At 45.9% G+C, this 22,324-nt stretch overlaps 1 protein-coding gene across 8 annotated transcripts; it reads left to right on the plus strand.

Moving 5' to 3' along the window:
* Positions 1-467: 467 nt before the first annotated feature.
* LOC110192968 (putative G-protein coupled receptor 141) lies at positions 468-20,621 on the plus strand. Of its 8 annotated transcripts, XM_078152034.1 has the most exons (5): positions 470-671; positions 13,794-13,923; positions 14,194-14,439; positions 18,237-18,408; positions 18,926-20,621. In XM_078152034.1, the coding sequence occupies exon 5, from the start codon at positions 18,939-18,941 to the stop codon at positions 19,869-19,871; it is 933 nt and encodes a 310-aa protein (XP_078008160.1). In that variant the 5' UTR covers positions 470-671; positions 13,794-13,923; positions 14,194-14,439; positions 18,237-18,408; positions 18,926-18,938; the 3' UTR covers positions 19,872-20,621. The 8 variants fall into 8 exon arrangements, 7 of the variants coding, with proteins under 7 accessions (XP_078008163.1, XP_078008164.1, XP_078008160.1 ...); XR_013485776.1 differs by lacking the exons at positions 14,194-14,439; positions 18,926-20,621 and adding an exon at positions 18,840-18,925 and having other exon boundaries at positions 468-671; XM_078152033.1 differs by lacking the exon at positions 14,194-14,439.
* The last annotated feature ends 1,703 nt before the right edge of the window (positions 20,622-22,324 follow it).

The following is a 22,324-nucleotide window of genomic DNA, read 5'->3' on the forward strand; positions in this document are numbered from 1 at the left end:
GGGAGAGACAACATACAGGCAAATACACACAAAACCATGTACATGCAGGATCCACAGAAAAAATCGGCAGAAGGAAGGCCCTGGAATTAAGAGGGGCTGGGGAAGGCTTCCTGTAGAAGGTGGGATTTTATGTGGGAGTTGCATAATTACACAGAGCTCAGTTATGTTTCTCATATATATATATATATTATATCATATTAATTATATATATGTATGTATCCCCCCCACAAAAAGAGGAGGAGCGTGGTGGTCTCCTCATTGGCCCATCTACACCAAACCATTAGCATTGAGGTGGCTTGGGTCCTTGACTCACTTTGTCATCTTTCCAGAAGGCTGAAGCAGGGCTCATGTCATGACCTCCCTCCATCCAGTTTTGCAACACCATCTGGTCACATTGAGGTCTGTGAGTGAGAATGAAGGTGGAGGGGCGGGGGGAGGGCCTGTGGTTGCTGTCAGAGTATTCAGGAACTCAAGACTGGCAGCTTCCTTTTTCCCCCAGACAGCCGGGGTTTGACTAGGTCCGGGTCTGGCACTCCTGAGTGGTGAACAGACTGTGTAGATCCTTGGCTAGACCAGCGCAGAAATGGGTTGTTTGTAGGTTCTTGGGATCCGCAGCTTACAGGGGCTGCATGCCTGCAATCCATCCTTCCTCTGGACAAGCAGCCTCTAGGGTAAGTCAGGGGGACAGCAGAGGCAGAGGGAGGTTCCAGCGGGCATGGACTTGGAGAATCCACCATGACGGTGCTGATCTCGCTCCCTCATTCGACCAGTGACCTGCCAGGAAAATCATGCTTTCCTGGGTTTTCAAAGGCTTTACTTGAGGCATAATTTCCTGTTTGTATGCTAAGATGGAGTGTTTTAAAGAGGTTGCAAAGCCCAGTGTCTTATGTGGAAGCAGGCTTAGAGCTCAGAGAATATCACAGGATCAGAGGATTTTAGGAATAAGTACCTTGGAGGCCATCTGCCTTTCATCTTACACGTGACTAAGAGAATTAACTTTGTGGTTGTCTTTAGAGAAGGGAAAGAGGTGGGGTGGGGCTGGTTGGCTGTCCTCAGGTACGGAAGAGAGATTAGATTGAATTGGTTTGGCCCCAGTAGGGGGCGGGGTGGGGGGGGTTGGAGGGTGAGGGTGTGTGTGTGTGTGAATTGGGCAAATTTAGGTTTTATACCAGGGCAGGCTTGCTAAAAATTGAGGCTCTCCAGAGGTCTCCTGGGCTTGGATACTTTTGGAGGTCGTGGGTTCCCCCTTATCAAACAATTGCCCGATCACTTATTTGGGAATGCTGTTGAGGGAATTCTTTTTCATTCATAGGCTCCTTTAAAAAACTTTTTTCTATAAAAAATGTCTGTCTTTTCTCCCTCTCCTCACCCTCCCACGCCCACATTAGGGAAGAAAGAAAAACAACACTCTTGTTAACAAATACACAGTCAAACAAAACAAATTCTTTTATTGGCCACATCCAAAAATAGGTCTCCGTGTGCTCTGAGCTCCATAGCTCTCTCTAGAAGTGAGCAGTGTATTTATTTCATCATCAGCCTTCTGAAACCATCCTAATCAGAAACCCCACGTCTTTCAAGATTGCTGGTCTTTGCAGTGTCGTTGTCCTGCTTCTGCTCATCTCCCTCTGCATCAGTTCATCTAAGTCTTCCCAGGTTTTTCTGACAGCATCCCCCTTGTCCTTTCTTAGAACACAATAGTATTCCATCACAATCATAAACCACATGTTTGGCCATCCCCCAATCGATGGGCACCCTCCCCTAGCTTCCAATTCTTTGCTACCTCAAAAGTAGCTGCTATAAGTAATTTTAAATCCATAGTTTGTTTTGCTTAGGACTGACCCTGCCCTTAATCTGCCCTGCTTCTAATTTCTCCCTTTCCCTTCCTATTTTCCTATTGGGTGGAAGGTATTTTGGTGCCGAGTTCTGTGTGTGTGCATGTGTGCACGTGTGGGCAGAGGTTGGTGAGTGTGCATTCTTCCTTCCTTTGGTCATCTGAGATGAGTGTGGGCTTTAAGCATCACCCACTCCCCACCTTCCTCCTTGTTTATATAGACTTTTACTTCCTCTCCTGGCTATGGAAGATATTTTCCCTCATTCTTCTCCTTCCCCTCCCTTTCTTTCTTCCAAGGTCATCAAAATATCTGTCTTCTTATAGTCCTTCACATCCCTGATGATGATAAAGCAAAGGGACATGTGTATTATCTCCCCACGTTAGAATGAAAACAGTTTATCCTCAGTTAATCCCTTATGACTATTCCCTCTGTCTCTCACCTCCTGGGTTTGTACATCAAAGTGTCCCATGTGTCTCTGGTCTTTTCATCAGGAATGCTGGGAAGTCTTTTGGAAAGTCCTTTTCCCCCTTGTAGGATTATACTCAATTTTTCTGGGTGGATTATTCTTGGCTGTATGTCTATAGTTTTTGCTTTCTGGGGGGATAACTAGGTGGTATGCTGGCTAGAGCACTCATCCTCAAGTCAAGACCACCCAAGTTCAAATTTGGCCTCAGACACTTACCAGCTGTGTTACCTTGGACAAGTCACTTAACCTCTGCCTGCCTCAGTATTCTCAACTGTAAAATGGGTACAATAATAGCACCTACCTCCCAGAGTTGTTGTGGGGAAAATGGGATAATGTGTTAAACAGTTGGAAAATTTTAAAGTGCTATAAAAATGCTATTTACTATTATTGTCATTGTTGTTTTATCATTTCCAGCTCTCTTAAAGTAGTAGCTGCTTAATCTTATGTGATCCTGACTATGTCCCTGGGCCTTTAGCTCTTCCTTTCTGACTGCTTGTCACCATTTTTCCCTTTGACGTGGAAGCTCAGCATTCTGGCTACAATGTTCCCGGATATTTCACTTGGGGGTCTATTTCAGCAGGAGAATGAGAAATTCTTTTTCTTCCACGTGGTTCTCTGATTCTTAGAGACCTGAGTAGTTTTCTTATAAGATTTCATGAAATATAATGTCAAGGCTGGTTTTTTGGGGGTTTTTTGGTCATGGCTTTCCAATAGTCCAATGATTTCTTACGAAGTATCTCTTCTAGACATGTTTTTCAGATCAGTTATTTTTACTATGATTTACATTTCTTCTCTTTTCCAGGTGTTTGCCTTTGTTTTAGTACTTAATGGACTCATTGGCTTCTATTTGGTCCATTCTAATTTTCAGGGTGCCTGTTTCACTTTCCTCCTCTACAATTCTTTGGTTTTGGACTCAGTGGCCTTTCAGGCCTCTTAGCCTTAAATCTGTGATGCTTTGACTAGACTTTTAGGCAGGCAGAAAGGGAAAGAAGAAGCCAGATTTGAGGTTGAGAATGTATTCACTTAATTCTCTAAGCCTCCATTTCTTCATCCATAAAATGGGGCTAAGCCTATCTGTGCCACGTGTGTCAGATAACAGAATATTAGGCTTGGAAAGAATAACACAAGCCATCTTGTACTCCTTTAGAACCCTTGCCTCAGTATTCTCAGCAGCCCTACTATCTGGCCTTCAGTTGAAAGTCTTTTGTGGGGTGGGACACTCTGGGCAGCTCCCATTTCCAGGGTGTCACTTCCTTTTGTCCAACCTAAACCTGCCTCTCCACCTCAGAGTTGTGGTGCAAAAGTGGTCAATAAATATTGGAGTGACCCCTTTTAAAAACAGAACCAGCTAACTGAAACATGGGATCATCAGCAAAGAAGGTCTAGTGCCTGGCCCCAGATTGCCTTGCAAAGTAAGAGCAGAGAGCCAGGGCTAGAAATAACTTTCCTAAGCCTCAGTTTGCCCATCTGTAAGATGGATTTCTTTGTGTCAGCCAGGGCCTTACTTTGACAGCATGACCACCTCATGGCCCAAGGCATTGCTGATTGATTTATGAATTTCCACTTAGAGAAGTTAAGTCTAAGTGACCCCAGATCAAGCCTGTATTATCATTGGCATGGTAGTTACTCATTGTCTTCTGCATCCCATGGCAGGAGACCTTTTCCTGAGCAGAAGACACTTGTATTAAGGGTGATTATCTTCATCCTTTTGGCTCCCCCTGGGTGTATAATTCTCTTTGAAATGCACCCACAGGTAACCTTGCAAATTTGCTTCTCAGAAGTGCAGCAGGTCTTCTCCTTCTGTCTTCTACAAAAGGGAACCCCCTTTTCCATTAGAATATAATTTTGTTAAAAGGAAAATGGTTAATGTTGGAGGGGATGTGGGAAAACTGGGACACTAACATACTGTTGGTGGTATTGTGAACTGATCCAACCATTATGGAGAGCAATTTGGAACTATGCCCAAAGGGCTACAAAACTGTGCATACTCTTTGACCCAGCAATACTGCCACTAGGTCTGTATCCCAAAGAGATTAACAAAAAAAAAAAAAGAGGGGAAAAAGACCTAGCTGTATAAAAATATTTATAGAAGCTCTTTTTGTGGTGACAAAGAATTGGAAATTGAGAGGATGTCCATCAATTGGGAGATAGCTGAACAAGTTATGGTATATGAATGCAATGGAATACTATTGTGCTGTAAGAAATGATGAGTAGGCAGATTTCAGAAAAACCTGGAAAGACTGATACAAACTGATGCAGAGTGAAGTGAGCAGATCCAGGACAACACTGTACACAGCAGTGTTGTGTAATGAACTGTGAATGACTTAACTCTTCACAGCAATGCAGTGGTCCAAGACAATCCCAAAAGATTCGTAATGAAAAATGATATCAGCTGCCACAGAAAGAGCTGATGTCTGAACACAGACTGGAGCACGCTGTTTTACACGTTTTTCCTCTTGTTCTTTTGTTGTGGTTGTGGTTTGAGTCATCTTGCACAAAAGGTGTTAAGTGATTGTGCATGTGTACCCTGTATCAGACTGCTCACCATCTCAGGGAGAGGGGAGGCAGGGATAGAATTTGAAACTCAAAACTTAAAAAATGACAATGTTAAAAATTGTCTTTACATGTAATTGGGGGGAATATTATTTTTAAAAATTGGAAGTTCCTTAAAAATAGGTGTTCACACACATTAAAAAGAAGAATACTGGCTTGTTGCACATAGACATTGTTTCATTCTTTATTCTTGTATCCACCAGCCAGGCACATAGTAGGTTCTTAACGTATAGTTCTTTATTGCTTCTCCTCTTTGTTCCCCAAGATAACAGTGCATTCTGTCAATGCCATTCTCAGGACATTTTTGCCCTTCTGAGATAACCACTGCTTCCCAATGGCACTGATTATATAGTAACCATAATAAAAATAGCTAGCATTTTATGGTTCACACATCTCTTTATATAGGTTCTCTCATTTAGTCCTCGTGACAGCCCTGAATTTCTAGGATGTCTTGTCCAGAGGTTAATTATGCCACATGCTAGGAAGTGTCCGAGGCCAGATTTGACTCGGGTCTCCCTGACTCCAAGCCCTGCACTCTGTCTACTGCACCATCCAGTGCTAAGTTTGAGGGATACAAATAAGCATGGTTTTGTCTCCCCTTTACATATCTTTTTGCCTTTAATATCTTTCTGTTGTCTTTTTGCTCTCCCTCCTTTCCTCAGACTACTGACCTTCCTGGCTTCCTTTAAGTCCCATCAAAAATCCTACCTTCTACAGGAAGCCTTCCCTAACCCCTCTTAATTTCCATGCTTTCTCTCTCAATTCCTTCTATTTTTCTGGTGTACAGCTTGCTTTATATATGTTTGTTTGCATTTGTCTCCCCCATTAGATTGTAAGCCCTTGAGTGCAAGGACTGTCTTTTGCCTCTTTTTATATCCCTAGTGGTTAGCACAATGCCTGGCACTTACTAGGCATGTAATAAATGTTTATTGAATTGAATTATTGCTGTTGCCAGCATTTCTAGAATCCTATCAAATCATAGTGGGAAGAATGAGTATCCTTGTTTTACTCCTGTATTTATTGGAAAAGGTTCTAGTGTGTCCCCATTGCATATGATGATTGCTTTTTAAAAAGGTCCCTTTATGCCTGTACTTTGTAGTTTTTAGCATAAAAGAGTGTTGTATTTTTTCAAAGACTTTTTCTGTAATAAGATAGTCATGTGGTTTTGTATGTTTTGAGTTTACATGTGATTATGTTGATTGTTTTCCTAATGTTGCACCATTCATCCCTAGTATAAATTCCCCTTGGTCATAATGAATGATTTCTTGGATAAATTGCCGTAATCCATTTGATGGGATTTTGTTTAAAATTTTTGATCAGTGTTCATAAATGATATAGGCCTATAGTTTTCTTTCCGTGTTTTATCTTCCCTGGTTTAGGTATTAAAACTTCACCTATCCTATAAAAGGATTCTGGCAAGATACTTTCTCTCTAAAATTTTGAGAATAATTTGTGGAATATGGGTTGTAACTATTCTTTCAAAGTTTTCTAGAATTCTCCTATGAATCCCTAAGAACTAGGAATTTTTTTCTTTTATAGTTCCTTTGCAACCAGATCTATTTCCTTTTCTGGGATTGGGTTATTTGTTAGCGATCTAACTTTTTTAAATGTGTATTCAGTTCATTAATCCTCATTTCTGTTTTGTTAGTCTATGTTTATAAGGATATGATTTCCCCCTGAGGATTGCTTGTTGTATCCTAGGAATTTTGGTGTGTTGTTTCATCATTTTCATTTTCTTTTACATAATTGTTGTTTCTGTGATTATTTTTTAAACTACTAATTATTTAAGATTTAATTGTTAAGTTTCCATTTGAGTCTGTATTTTTTTGTTTGTGATCCCTGGACCAATTAATACTTTTATTGTATTATAGTCTATAAAGGATGTATTAACTATTTCTGCCTTTTTCCATTTGTTTTCAATATCTCTGTGCCTAGTGTGTGGTCAGTTTTTGTAAAAGTTCCATGTGGTGCTGAGAAATATGTGTATTCTTTTGTTGCCCCTATTTAGAAGATACCATAAGTCTTTTAATTCTAGTTTCTTCAGCAATATGTTCAACTCCACATTCTCTGTCCCTGTCTGTCTCTTGTCTCTGTCTTTGTCTCTGTCTCTGTCTCTCTGTCATATTTCTATTAGACTTACCTAAAACTGAGAGAGGGATATTGGAGTCTACTGCTTCTATTGTGTTACTGTCTACGTCTTCTTGTAGCTTAGGTAATTAATCTGGATACTAAAGCATTTGGAACATAGAAGTATTACTAATGTTGGTCTGGTTTTTTTTTTTGTTTTTTTTTTAGGCAATTGGGGTTAAGTGACTTGCCCAGGGTCACACAGCTAGTAAGTGTCAACTATTTGGTCTGAGGCCGGATTTGAACTTAGGTCCTCCTGACTTCAGGGCCGGTATTCAATCCACTGTGCCACCTAGCTGCCCTTTGGTCTGTTGTTGATGGCTCCTTTCAGCATGATGATAGTTTCCTTGCTTCTTCCTTTTTGTCTTCTGAATGTTTTTGCTTTGTCAGATATTGTAGCACTTATCTTTTTTTTAAATTTGATTGATGCCCAGTAAATTTTTTCCATGCCTTAAGTTTTATTTTGCTCATGTCTTTGTCTTTCAGATGTGTTTCTTGTAAGCAGCAGATTGTGAGGTTTTGTTTTCTCAATGTAATCTGTCCCTCTTTTTCATTTGATTGGATTGCTTCATCTATTCACCTTTAAAGTTACGAGTTTGGTTTATGTTTTCCTCCGTCTGTCTCTAATATTGGGCTTTTTTTCAAGTTATGATTCTTTTCCCTTTACTGTTGTAAACTGTGTGTCTTCGGTTACTTGATGTTAATCTTTTTGATAATGGCTTTATTCCCACTGGTTCTCTTCCCCTCCCCCAATTCTCTCCTCTCATTTGTTACCCTTTTCCCTGTGGGATTTTGCTTATTAGTTCCTTTTTCTATCTTGCTTTTGTCTGGTTATATATTTCTTCCTTCACCCCTTTCTTTCCTCTGAGTTAGTCAAGTAAATTCCCCCTTCCTCTCCTGCTCTTCAACTAATCATCTCCATTAATTTTTTAAACTTCTCTTTCTTTTTTTTTCCAAAGGTGGTTTCTCCCTTTTCATTTTTCATCCTTTCTACTCTAGAGCTCCATTCTTATAGTCATGACCCTTATAATTATCTATTTCTCTATTCCTCATTTAATCAAAGTTTGTAAGGTATACATTCTAGGCTCTCCCGCATAGGTGGTTTCTGCCCCTGTCTTACCAAGCTTGCCCTATGGACTCCCCTTTTTCATTGTCCTTCACTGTTGGAATAATGCCAGTTATTGAGGATGTCAAAGAGAGAGGACACTGCCCCATGGTTGGGCTCCTGTCCCAAATGTCTTTGATTATGCATCCCACTGTAGATCAGTACCCTCCTCTGGTTACCTTCGTTCCCCATTTGCCTCATTCTCCTCCTAGGGTCCATGCTCTCTCACTCCCCCGTGTGCCAACTGTCCCCAGGAATTGCATCTTCCCCCCCTCCTGAGGTAGGACAAGTAGACTTTTCAAGCACCAAGTTCCCTAGGTCACACCCAGCGCAAGGTCCTGATCTCTCTTTACAGAATCTCACTCTGTACTCATAGGAGCATTCAGCAGAAGAAGCCCCTCCCGCCACCAAAGCCAGCTCTCTTTCTCCTTTTTTCACTCCTCCTCCCTCTCTCTCTCTCCCTCCCTTGTAGGATCTTCTCCTCCTGAGAGCACAGCGCTCACCTTCCCTTCATTACTAGCCCTCAGTTTGACCTGGGTACATCACACACTCTTCTTGATCACTCCGTTCCATTCCCCTCCTTTCCAGTAACCTCCCAGGTTATGATGCAGTGCCACAAAAGCCATCGGTTCATCTGTGGCAGGCATTGGCCAGGCCCTGGCTGCAAAGTTGCAGGCCTCCCCTCTACCATCATCTCCCCTGACTTCTAACTTTGTCCTCACCTCTTTGGCTACAGTCGGAGTCAGAAAGAAGTTTCTCCCTATCTCTTTGTTGTTACTCTGTTGTTGCTGCCCTTGGCTGTGACATTTATTCACTCTTCTTGCATTTCTGTTGTTTGGGCTTTTTGAGAAGCAAAGACTCTTAATTTCTGATTTTCTTTCTAAAAATGTTTCAAATTTTTTACTACAGATTTCCCGAGTAGGTCACCCTGGACTGTATCCTGAGCTTCATTGCTCTCTAGAACACATTCCATTCTCTTCTGTGCTGTCTGGTGGGTGCAAAGTTGTCTTGTGTTATTTGTATTTGAACGTCTTTCTCCTGATTGCTTCAGAAGTAGTTGTTTCTGAATTTAATTGTTAAATTTAACTACTGTGTGCCTTGAAGTTTGCAGCTTTGGCTTTTTTCTGGAGGTGATCCATGAATTCTTTCCATTAGTATTCCATTGTCTGTGGTCACAAATTCTGGGCAGTTCTCTTCTGTTATTTCCTTCGCTAGGGTGTTAAGGCTTTTTTGTCTTCTGGGAGAGCTGCGATCCTTAGGTTTTTACTTGCATGTCTTCCATTGAAGTCAGTATGTTTTAATTGCATAATAAGCATGTTTTCTTTTAACATCATTGCTTTTTTGCTTTTCTTCTAGATTATCCTTCACTTCCCAGTCTGCTGTTTCTTTGGTTGTTTCTTTGAACTCTTGTTTTCTTTGGTGAAGATTGCTATCAGAGAGTCTCTTTTTCTCCCTTCTGCCTGTTATTTTTGCTGAGTGCAGGACATACATTCTGGCCTCCTCATTTTTCTTTCTCTTTTGGGCCCCTCAGGGACAGCAGGACAATGTGTTGGCATTCCAGGTTCTCACATTTCCTGGGGTCCTCTGTCTGACCAAGTGTTAGATCGGTTGCCTTTGTTTTTCTGCTCCTCCCTCTCACCCCTTCCCCTAAAGTACAAGCTTCTTGGGGGCAGGGTTCTTCTTTCATTAGGCTTGCATTTGAATTCTCAGCATTTAGTACAGCATCTGGCGTAATAAGTGCTTATCGAGTTAGTGGGTTTGGTTTCTGTGCCTTGTGTGACTGCGCCTTCACCATCTGGCACCAGCTGACCTTTCTATGTTATTCTCTGTGTACTTGTAATTCCAGCCATAACCAGCTTGCTCGGTATTATCCATCCGCGACATGCCACTTGCTGTCTCCCTTGAGAACATCATATCCTGTCTCTGCTAGCCACAGCCTGCTTTGCCCTTGGGCATCCCTTCATGTTCAGTGAAGGGGTTGGGCTAGAGGATCTCCACCGTCCCTTCTGGCTCTGGGGCTAGGCCGCATCCTGACCTCCACTTGGTGGAACTCCCTCCCTCCCTCCTAGTCTCAGCTCAAGTGACACTTCCTATCTCAGGGCTTCTCATCTACTTTGTGTGGCTTGGACCTTCAGATAGTAGGGTGAAGCCTCTTCTCATGATAGTGTTTTTAAATGCAGAAAAAAAATACATAGTGTCACAAAAGAAGCCAATTATCTTCTATTTCAGTTATCAGAATATTAAAACAACAACAATACCCATCAGTTCAAGGACCCAGGTTAAGAACCCCAATCCTATTGGAAGCTAATATTCCCCCAAAAAACGTTTCTCTGTCTCTTTTGTATTTAGTTTTCAATCCCCATGTTAGAATGTAAGATGCTTGAGGGGAGGGACTGTTGGATTTATGTTTGCCTTTGTTATCCTAAACTCGATGGAAATTTAATTGTGCAATTATGGGAGACCCCACATTTAATGACAGTCCCACCGAGCATTATTTAAGGACCACTTTGTAGAAGCAAACAGATGGTGGCTGGGCCGAGCCTCTTGAAAGGGAAATCCATTTTGTTCTTTCTGTTTAGAAGGGGCAAGAGGGCCAGCTGGTCAGATGCAGCTGAAGAGTTTTGGAAAGGGTATGGGAGGCAGATGAACCTCCAGGGTCGTCTCAGTGGAGCCAGGCTTGGAATTTACAAAGGGGGGTACAGAGAAGGATGCAAATCCCTACCCAAAAAGGGAGCTGATCAGCCCCGGAGTATTGGCCCTCGAGGTCCAGTGGAGGAAGAGCTGGCTTTGAAGTCTGAGCCTTTCACCTCCGAGGTTGCTGGCTCCTCATCTGTAAACAAGGGGGTGAATGTGGTGACCTCGGAAGTCTCTGACCCCAAGATGTTGAAAAGGGCCTGGGAGATGGTTCCAGGAGCAGGAGAGCTTTCCAAAGAAGGGTATTTAAGAACTGGGGCTTGAAGTATGTGGGACTTGTGACCGACAGGAAGGTGTCAAGGCAGGTCAAAAACCTGAGGCCAAGTAGACACTCTGGGCTTGGGGAAAGAGTAAACAGGTAAGGGGAGGCAGGAAGGAAAGATAAAAGGTGGAAAGGGAAACTGAGGCCAGAAGGTGGAGAGTCTTAACTGCCACGTCTAGGAGTTTGTGACTTGCCTGAAGGAAGCCTTCCCTCTTGTTGCTGGGACTGAGACTCACTGTCCAGTTAATCAGTCAAAGAGCATTCCTTAAGTATGCCCTCTGGCCACTGGACCCAGGTGGCTCTAGGAGGAGAGAGTGAGGCTGGAGACTTCGCCCAGCCCTGCCTCGCTTGCATGTCACAGCACCGCCTCCTTGATGTCACGGTCCTCTTCGAGAAGGAAGGACAAACAACGACAATAATTAAGTGCACTCGCCAGGCCCCGAGAGTCCATGACTTGCGTCCTCACTCAAGCTGGGGACACCCAGAAGGTCCCTTGAGTCCCGGGCTTTCCCTCGCAGAAAAAGGTAGAGGAGGGTTTGCAGGGTTGTGGTGAGCTTCCAGGAGACGTCATCTGCTCGTCCATCGAGCTTGGGAATGTGTCTAGAGGGGTTCTGGGGTTGGCTAGCCAGCATATGGAAGGAACAGCCAAGCACCCTAGGGTGGCGGGGTGTAGGGACTGGTTTTCTTAGCCCCCAAACCTAGCCAAGGGCCTGGCACCCAATCCTTCCCCCTGATCACTTCCTCTCTCAGTCTGAATAGAATTGTTAAGTGCTTAGCCTGGAGGAGGAGGAGGAGGAAGTGTTAAAAGAAATTAAAAAGAAGTCCTTAAAAGGATTTTATTCATCACACCAAGGCAGCTTGCGTTTGGGGCTAGAAAAGTAACTTCTCTTTCATCTAGATGCTGTTAGATTATGAATCCAACTATTAAAGAATGTGATCAAAATGTTTGAAAACTGTTAAATATTTAATTGGGCAGCTAGGTGGTGGATAGAGCATTGGACCTAGAGGCAGGAAGACTCATCTTGCTGAGTTCAAATCTGGCCTTCGACAGGTACTAACTGTGTTACCCTGGGCAAGTCACACTTAACCCTGTCTACTTCAGTTTCCTCATCTGTCAAATGAGCTGGAGAAGGGAGTGGCAAACCACTCTAGTATCTTTGTCAAGAGAACCCCAAAGAGGGTCACGAAGATGTGGGCATGACTGAACAACGACAACATGTACTTGGGTATGTTTTTCTGGTGATAGAATTGTAACTCTCTCTGAGTGTCATTTTTCAAGTTAGCAGCATTTCTGATACAAGTTTCCCCAAACTCACCGAATGAGAAGAAATGTAGAAACACGACTGATTGCTGTTTGTCCTTTGTGCTCCAAGAGGCTGGATGACATCAAGCAGGGCTAAGAAACACAATAACACACACAACGTCAAGCATTTAAAACATGAAACAAAACTTAGGCCGGTCAGGTGACGTCAGTTCAGTTAGATGCATTTCCAAATTACCTTATGCGATTTTTGTCATTGTCTGCCAGTTGCATTCAAGACCAATACAGAGTGGTTTTGATCCAAATGTGCCTTTAACAAAACCTGATTTTGCACGTTCTAAACACATTGTCATAATGCCAAATACTAGGTGTCTCTTCCATTAAGGCCTGATTTCCTCAAATTCCCTGCTGCAGAGATATTTAGACTGGCTGGCAGTGTCAGAGACTCTGGTTTTCATGGCAGGGACAAAGTATTGGGAAGAGGGTAGAGGAGAAAGAGCGGAGGGGGAAAGGGAAGAGGAGGAGGCAGGGGCAGCTGTTTTCAGATATTTGAGGGCTGCCCCTTGGAAGGAGGATTGGATTGGCTTTGCTCGGTCCTAGGCCGCCCAACACCTAGAATCAAAAGCACCTGCAAAGTTCAGCCTCAAAAATGAAAGTGTGTTCTAAGGAGATCCTTGCACTCAGCAGAACTCTCCCAGGTGGGACAGGCTGCCCTGCCCGGTGTGCTAGACCAGGTGTTCAGGGGAACGTGGGGGCATGGGCATCGCTGGGGGAGCGTAGAGAGGATTCTGGTTGAGATGAGAGCTGAGGTTTCTGATGTGAGTGGCTGTGATTCTGGACTTCAGGGCAGGAGGGATGCTGTCCTGGGGCTGGAATCCCAGGGAGGGAAGGAGTGAGGACAGTGCCCCGAGAGCCTGAGAGCTCCCTGGCTTTCGGCTGATCCCGTGGGGCAGCCGCTCTGTGAATGAGTGCAGGGCACCTGGGCTGCTGTCCCCCGCCTCCCTTTCACTTTCCTTCTTGGCCAATAGAAGTGGTACCGTCTGCAGGGAGGAAGGGGAAGGTTTGGGTGCTCAGGCCGGAGGCAGAAACGAAAGCCTTCGCTTTCTTTGGCACACCTGCGGTCGGGGGAGGGGCAGGACACGGCGGGGAGGTGCTCCTCCCAGCCAGTGTTTCTGGCTGGTCGTGCCTCCGAATGCCTTCTCTTGGATTGCTTGTAACGGGGGCTCGTAGATCCGCAGCGGGAATGGACCTCAGAGGCCACTGAGTCAAAGCCGCCCCCCTCCCCTTTTACGGATAAGGAAGCTGAGACTCGGAGAGGGGAAACGGCAGGGAGCATAGAAACCCTACCTCCCAGGGCTGTTGTGAGGACAGAATGAGATTGTAAAGTGCTTTGCAAACCTTAATGTGCTGTATAATTACCAGGTATTGCTAACTCATTTGATCCTCACAACAAACCTAGTGAAGAAGGTGCTATTATTCATCTCATTTCACAGATGAGGAAACTGAGGCACAGAGTCTTCCTGACTCCGAAGCCAGCTCTCTGTCCAGTCCTCCAAGTGCCCTCCCCTCACGACCAGCTCAGCTACATCTGAAAATGGGAGCTTTAGCTTGTCTGCCAAACAGGTGATTTTTCGACGTGGGAGGTCTGTGATGTCCCTCCCGCTCACTCGGGTTCCTCTTTGTTAACGTCTTCTCCCCAACCCCCCCCCCATCTTCTAGCGTTATTGAGACAGCACTTCCCTTCCTCCCGGGGCCAAGCACAGCTTCTGCTCTCTCTCCGTTCCCAAAAGCCCCTCCTAGCTTGTGTGTGGATCCTTTCTCATACCTCCCCTGCAAAGGTGCGGCTCTCTGCCATCAGCGATATGGTTGTGAGAAATGGTTCTCCCCCTGCAGGGACCAGTGACCTTGGCCTGGCTGCCCATGGGCCCTGGTCTCCCCCCTGTAGCGACCAGAGACCTCAATGGCCCTAGTTCCCGTCTATAAAATGAGAGGCCTCTCAGGCCACTTCCGGCTCTGAATTTATGTCATAAGACAACTAGCATTTATGAAGCACCTACCGTATGCCAGGCACTGTGCTAAATGCTGGAGATGCAGAAGACAGAAGAGAGTCCCTGCCTTCAAGGAGCTTGCAGTCTAATGGTGGGTGCAGACTTTCCAAGGCATTCTGGGGGTTCCTGAGATTCTGTGTATAGGCACACATGGGCAGATCACTAGCTCTTTTCAAAGCCTGAGTTATTCTCCAGAATGAGGCTTATAGCATGTAGATCTGGAAGGAGCTTATGGGATCCTCTAGTCCAGGCCCCTCATTACAGTTGAATTAGCTGAGGCCAAAGGTGACACAGCCTGCACACGGTCAGTCCCACAAGCTCTGAGCATCAGGCTCTCCGCTACCTATCATAGCGCCTCCATCATGATGCCTGTTACCTGACTCCCAGAATGGTGCCGAGGAAAACCCTTCTCCAGAAGGCCATTTAATCTCACCTCAAACAGGTGTCCAAAGGCCACCTCCCTTGGCTGGTTGCCATGGAGCCATCAGAGCCATCCCTTGGGTGAAGGCCTTGGGTTTCCAGGAGGCCTCTATGAAGGTCACCATTGCTTCCTGGTGCCAGAAGGACCGGATGTTGTTTCTTTGTGCTCTCCCAGCCTGGAAAATCTTTACATATGGGCCTGGGGATTGCCTGTTACCAGAGGACAAGGCAGGGTGAGCTTGGGGAGGTCCATCACCCAAAGCCTGTCCACCAGTGACAAAATAATCAGCCACAACAGCTCATGAAGACATGGAGGGCTTACAGTTTGGGTCAGCACAGGTATCTACACACTCATGAAGCCATGGGTTCACAAATTATCATTACATTAGCCCTCAGAGAGTAAGTCCAGGAAAAAGTGGGTGGGGAACTTGGAGCCAGGAAGACCTAGGTTTGAATCCCACCTCCCTAGCTGTGTGACCTTGGGGGTATCACTTCCCCTGGGCCTCAGTGTCCTCATCTGTATAATAAAGGAGGATTGGATTCAACCTCTAAGGTCCTTTCCAGTTTTTAAACTATGGTCTAATGAAATAGAGAGGAGATATATATAAATATATATATATATATATATATATATATATATATATATATATATATATATAATTTGATAGAGTGTAGAAATAGTCTGGAGCAAAAAGCATTGTGTGTGTGTGTGTGTGTAGATGGCGGGGAGGGAGACAGACACAGCACAAAGCCCTCAGTACCTGCACTAGTTACCTGAAAGCTGGGAGGGGACCCTCAAAGGGAAGGGAAGGAGCCTCAAAGTCATATTCCACCCCTACACACACACACACACACCCTCCTGGTTCCATTGTTTGTAAAAAGGAGAGAATTAGACTCCCTGGTCTCAGAGGTCCATTCTAGCTCTGGAATACTCCAATCCCCCTTTCAAAGCCTTTCCCTGCTCGCACTCAACACGTCTTTGGCACCAGACGGAGGAATGACCACCACCTGAGAAAGACCCGCAAGCCTGGTTCCCAGAAAGACCGCGGGGGGGGGGGTGTTGGGAGGGAACGGGAGGGGGCTGCTTGGATGATCATCTTGTAGGTTACAAAGAAGGAAGAAGCACAGAAACCAGATAGAGGAAACTCCGGGGGCCCCCAACTTCTGTCTTCATGGGAAGGAAAGTCCCCGCTGTGAGCCTGTAAGAGAAGCCAGGAGTCCTGGGCATGGCCATGGGATTCCCTCCGCCTGTCAGTGCGCGCTAGGGTGGCCTCCAGGAGAGCCCTCGCAGGCTGAGGGGCGCGCGCTGAGCCGGCCGGACCAGTGGAGCAGTCTGAGGGCAGGCGGACCCAGTGTGGACAGCGGCCATCGCCAGGTCTGAGTTGCTGAAGTGCGCTGCAGGCGCAGTGGCACACAGGCCCAAGGAGGTCGCCCAAGGAGGTCCACCAGTCCGACTTGTACGCGAATATCTGTGCCCTCCACACTGCCACTAAGTGAGCGTGCATTCATTCACTCATTCATTCGTTTGTCCATTCGCCCTTGGCTTGAGGACCCCCAGCAAGGAGTCCCCTGCTTCCTGAGGCATTTCGTTTTACTTTTGGACAGTCCTTTGTTAGGAAGCTTCCCCCCACCCCCAGCTAAAACCAGTTTTCACGTCTTCCACCGCTGTGCCCAATTTTGTCCTTAGGGGCTCTTCTACCCAAGCATCCTTCAAGGACATCCACCCCCTACCCCTTCCCCTGCCTTTTCTCCTCCATGCTGGCACAGTTTTAAGGCCCGTTAGTATCCCCAGGCCCATCCCTCTCCTCAAATGTGTGGTAAGAGCTTGGCACAGTCCTCTGGAAGCTGAGTGTCCAGCACAGAATGCAGGAGGCTCCCCCCAACCTTCACGGCCTCTCTCTGCTGCCTCATCTATCACTCTGCTGACTCCTGCTGCTGTGGCAGTATCTCCCTTCACGTCTTTTTTAGACAAGCTGCTTTCTAGCTGTTCCTTCACTATCTTGAACTCAGGATCCCACTAACAACAGCAATGATAATAGCTAACACATTATCTAGCACTTACTATGTGCCAATCACATTACAAATATTATTTGATGCTCATGACAACCCTGGGAGGTAGGTGCTATTATGATCCCCACTTTACAGATTAGGAAACTGAGTCAGGCAAGGTAAGTGACTATACCAGGGTCACACAGCTAGTAATTATTTGAGGCTGGATTTGGACTCTGGCTTCCTGCCTCCAGGCCCTATGCTGTGGGCACTATGGTACCTCATCGCTGCTCCTGCTGTTACATCGTTCCCTGTTAAATTTCATCTTGTTAGATTTTTTCCCAGCATTCTAGTTCATGGAGGCTCTTTTTTGGATCCAGAGATGCCAGTGTACATCACTGCCTGTTTCCGTTATTATTTGGGTCAATTGCAATGCAATTCAGCATGCATTAAGCACCTGCTGTGTGCCGGGTACTGAGGGTGCAGACAGAAAAACGAACTGGCTCTGCCCTCAAGCAGCTTACATTTTGTTGGGGGAGATGACCTTTACCCAAAGAAGCAAGGGCACATGAGGGCTTGTCCAACTGAATTGAGAGAGTTCTAGAAGCTGACCTTTGCATAATAGCTCCTTTGCTCTTGGTGTTGTGGGTGTCTGAGGTGATAGTTCTGCAGCCCTAGGGGAAAAGCTTTTTTTTTATTTAAATTAATTCTTTTTAATTAGCAAAATTTTATTTTCTCTCTGTCTTACCTTCTCTCCCTCCCCCACCCTCACCCATTGAAGCAGCCCAGACTACTTGGGGCTAGTTCTGATGTTAGGAACTGTTTCCCATGTAACAGAAACAAATTATCCTTCTTTCAGAATTTCTACTCATTCCTGTGACCTCTGAGGTTGAGCAGAGCAGGTCTAGACCCTCTGCCACGTTGTCTTTCACAATCTCCCTTTGTCTTCTCTTCCCCAGGATAGAGGTCCTAAAGTTGTCCACGTGGCACAGACTTAAAGCTCTTCACCAGCCCAATTTCCCTCTTCTGGGCACCCTAGCTCAGCAATATCCTTCAAAACACTCTGGGGGTTTTTGGCTCAAAAGGAGATGTTTGTTTCCGTGATTAGTTAGTGGAGGCACGGTGCCGGGCCTGGAAGCAGGAAAACTTGAGTTCAAATCCAGCCTCAGACACTTACTAGCTTAACCCCTCTCTGCCTCAGCTTCCTCAACTGTAAAATGGGGATTATAATAGCACTTACCTTCCAGGATTGTATGAGGATTGAATAAAATAATATTTATAGTGTTTAGTATGGCACCTAATAAATGTTTGTTCCCCTCCCCCTTTCTCCTCTCATTGATTGACTGACTGGGTTCGACTCCTGGCTCTGATATCGACCAATTATATGAACAAGAGTGAATCAATCCCTCAACCTTTCTGAGCCTCAGTTTCCTCATCTATAAGATGGGTAGAACAACACATATATTACCTTGCTCATAGGGTGATGGTGAGATCCAAAGGAGGCGATGTATATAAAGTGCTATGCTACCCAAAACCTCTTGGCAACCTCTCCAAGGCTGGAATGTCCTCTCACTCCCTTGAATATACAGGGCAGTTTCTTCACCACTAACAAAGCCCCCGAAACCAAGAAGAACATTTCACAACAAAATAGGTATGTGGAGGAGGGAGGGACTGCAGGGAGTGGGCCATTCAGTGAGGAGTGGGATATGATTCCAGGGTTCCCCAAGTGAGGTCCAATGAGGAGAAGGGACTTAGTCATGCAGTTTGTAAGTGGCAGAACCAGGCTTTGGATCCCTGTCAGTCACGTGGGTGAATGGAAGCATGGTGGTACCCTTGGCAGACCTAAGAAAATTCAAAAGAGGAGTGGGCTTTGGGGAAAAGAGAATGAGCTTGGTTCTGCACCGACCAAGTCTTAAATGTGTATGGGCCATCTAATTTGAGATATCCAGTCAGCTGATGGTGATTTAGGATTGGTGATGAGGAAGAAAGCCGAGCTGGACGTAGAGGTCTGGGAGCCATCTGCCCAGAGACCAAGTGTGTCGTGGCAAGGACTCTTCCTCAGGCGGCTGATCACTTCCCTAGGTCTCCTCCACCTCTGTGCATCATGGGATCATAGCGTCCCGGGATCTCGGCATCCTCTGACGTTCTGGGCGCTTTCTCTCTGCCAGGTGATCCAGAGGCATGGCCGACCAGAACATCTCCCAGCCCAGCCTGTGTAACCCTGTCTGGATGCAGCCCCTGACCGGACTTTATGGCGCTGTGTTCATGGGCGGGGTGGCCGGCATCTTCTGCATCTTGTTTGTACTGGTGAAAATGAACTCTCGGTCCGTGACCACCGCGGGGGTCATCAACCTGGTGGTGGTGCACAGCGTCTTCCTGCTGACGGTTCCTTTCCGTCTTGTCTACCTGATCAAAGATAAGTGGTACTTTGGGCTGACGTTCTGCAAGGTGGTGAGTGCCATGCTCCACGTGCACATGTACCTCGCTTTCCTTTTCTACGTGGCCATCCTGGTCGTCAGGTACCTCATCTTCTTCAAGCGCAGGGACAAGGTGGAGTTCTACCGCAAGCTGCATGCCGTGGCTGCCAGCACCGCCATGTGGGTGCTGGTGACAGTCTCCATCATCCCGCCGCTGCTGACCCAGTATGGCTCCCGTGGGGAGTATGACGACACCAAATGCTTTGAGTTCCAGGAAGAATTGAAGGACAGCTACGTGAAGATCATCAACTATGTGGTGGCCATCGTGGTCATCGCCATCGCCATCACCCTCTTGGCCTTCCAGGTCTTCATCATCGTGTCCATGGGGAGGAAGCTGCCCCATGCCCGGTTGTCCCACCAGGAGTTCTGGGCCCAGCTGAAGAACCTCGTTTTCATCGGGGTCATCTTCACCTGCTTCCTTCCCTATCAGTTCTTCAGGCTGTACTATCTGCAAGACCACACCCCCAAGAACTCATGCCACCCCAATGTGTGGTATAATGAGATCTTCTTGAGCATGACTGCTATCAGCTGCTTTGACTTGCTGCTCTTTGGCCTTGGAGGGAGCCGCTGGTTCAAGCAGAAGGTCTCTGAGCTCCTGAGCTGTCTCTCATGCTGTCTGTGCAGAGCCAAGATCTGACTGCCCACAGGTGCCACCAGCAGGGTTCAGATCTGCCGGGTGGCCCAGGAGAGTGAACTTTTTTTTTAAATGTTAGAGGACAAGGAGGGATCTCTAGAGGGAAAAGATTATAGGGGGTTAGAGATGGGTGTTTATATTTATGGGAATGGGAGGATAGGGGAGGAATCCTTGGAGGGGGTAGGTTAAGTAATAGGAGGGCAAGATAGCAGGTAGAAGTAGAGGAATCAGAAGGGATAGGAAATAAGAGATAGGCATGAACAAAAAATAAAGATTGGGAATAGAATTATTAGCGAAAATACATGTCTATATAAAGTGTGTGTGTATATATATATGTATATACATATATATACATATATATACATATATATATATATATATATGCACATATATATGTGTGTGTAGAAATATATCCACACTTAATTGTAGTCTTAGAGGGGTGGAGAGGGCAAAAAAGAACAAAGTAAAAAGTGCACTGAGAGAAAATAAAACTTACAAGGAAGCAGAGAAAAAATGGACAGCTCTCAACACAACGTGTAGTATTTCTCATACAGGCTTTCTTGAAATGAAAATTTATCGTTAGATATTTTGAATCCTCTTTTATGTTCTGCTATGACAAGACGTGCTTTTTTCCTCCCTTTTCTTACTTTGTATTTAAGTTCCAATATTTAAGTTTTTATGTGTTTTTTTTCTTTATTCTGTATTTATGTTCTGATATTTGAGTCTAAAATAAAATTTAAAAAAACAAAAATATTTTCTTAATGTGAATTTTTTTTTTTGAATGTAGCTTTCTTCATTTTATAGATGAGGAAGCTGAGGCCCAGAATAGTTAAGTGACTTGCCCCAAATCATACTCAGTGGGGAGGAGAGTCACCTTTGAACCCAGGTCCTCTGACTCTGCTTCTTCCATAGTTGCTTCCCAATGAGGAAGCTGAGGCCCAGAATAGTTAAGTGACTTGCCCCAAATCATACTCAGTGGGGAGGAGAGTCACCTTTGAACCCAGGTCCTCTGACTCTGCTTCTTCCATAGTTGCTTCCCAATGATGAGCCTCTCTGAAGCCAATCACCCCCTCCTGGGCCCTTCCGCCAAGAGGCCCCCCTTCTTTGTGCCCTTCTTCCAAGAGCCTGGCTTCCCCCTCTGTGGCCCTATGAAGTCATGATAGCTCATTCCTTGGTTAGAGATTTGAAGCTTTCCATGTTTTCTTTTATATTGAAAATTCACAAAACAAAATTAAGTTTTGCAATAGCCCTTGTGATAACGAAGTCACCCAGGAACAGGGATGGGGAAGCTACAGCCTCAAGGCCACACATGGACCTCCAGGTCCTCAAGTGAGGGCTTTTGACTGAATCCAAACTTCACAGAACAAATCCCCTTCATCAAAGTGTTTGTTCTGTAAAACTTGGACTCAGGCTAAAGGCCCCACCCGAGGACCTAGAGGGCCACGTGTGGCCTCAGGGTTGCAGGTTCCTGCCTTTGGAGTGTCAAAACACCAGAGCTGAGAACAATTTGGATGCAAACTGGTACATATATGACCAGGCTGGTTTATACTGTGAACCTCCTTGAGATGGGAGACGGGTAAACCGCATGAGATGGGCGTCCGCTCTTTGGTACTTCTGGGAAAAGTCCCTCCTGCCTTCTGCCCAAACTTAGAGGAAGGTGGGCAGGGCAGTGTGGGGACCTGTGGGGGATGGAAGAGTCACTGGGAGCCACTGAGGACATGGAGTCTGCAGGACGCTTCCTATCTGGGTCACTCGGGCCCTGCATCTGGGCCTCAGTTTTCCTCATCTGTAGAAATGGGGAGAATAACATACCCCCTACCTCAGTAGACAGTATGGTGAGGAAAGTGCTTTGGAACTCCCCAATGCCATAGACACAAGAGGTGTGGTACTTGGATGGTTACTTGTGTTCCTGACTCGCCCTTCAACACTGCAATTGGGGTCCCCAGCTTATTGTCCAGGGGAGGGGTGCTCCCCAAGCCCCCCCATTCATTTATATCCTGATTCACAAAGCCATTCAAGGAAGAGAGGAGTCAAAACCAGACCCAAGGGAGGGGTAAGACAAGAAAGTGCTGAAGATGGACGGTGGCCCCAGCCATCCCACCTGGCTGCTCTCCCTGTGGGCCTTTATCTGTAGGTAACATCTCTAGAAACAAGACCTCCAGGGCCCTTGCCCCTTGGATTGGACAGAAGGGAGTGGACTGGATGGGGCAGAGCTCCTCCAAGATCCTCGACTTCAGGAGGGGTTAGGCCCCTCCTCACCATTTCCCACCCAGCTGCAAGACTTCCTTGTGCCCTTCCCCCGTTCTATTGTGAGCTCCTAGAGGGCAGGCAGTGCAGTACCTGGCACATAGTAGGAATCATATCTCTCCTCTAGGGTTCACAGTACCTGAGGGGGTTGGGTGTGTCTCCCATCTCTGCCATCAGCTCAAGCCCCTCATCTGTGATTCCCCCGTTTT

Source organism: Phascolarctos cinereus, unplaced genomic scaffold (genome assembly GCF_003287225.1).
Source record: "Phascolarctos cinereus isolate Bilbo 61053 unplaced genomic scaffold, phaCin_HiC Scaffold_4;HRSCAF=312, whole genome shotgun sequence".
Lineage (NCBI taxonomy): Eukaryota > Metazoa > Chordata > Mammalia > Diprotodontia > Phascolarctidae > Phascolarctos > Phascolarctos cinereus.

Bases quoted from the DNA above. Each gene is read 5' to 3' on its own strand.
- LOC110192968 (XM_078152037.1), top strand. From the start codon at position 18,939: ATGGCCGACCAGAACATCTCCCAGCCCAGCCTGTGTAACCCTGTCTGG.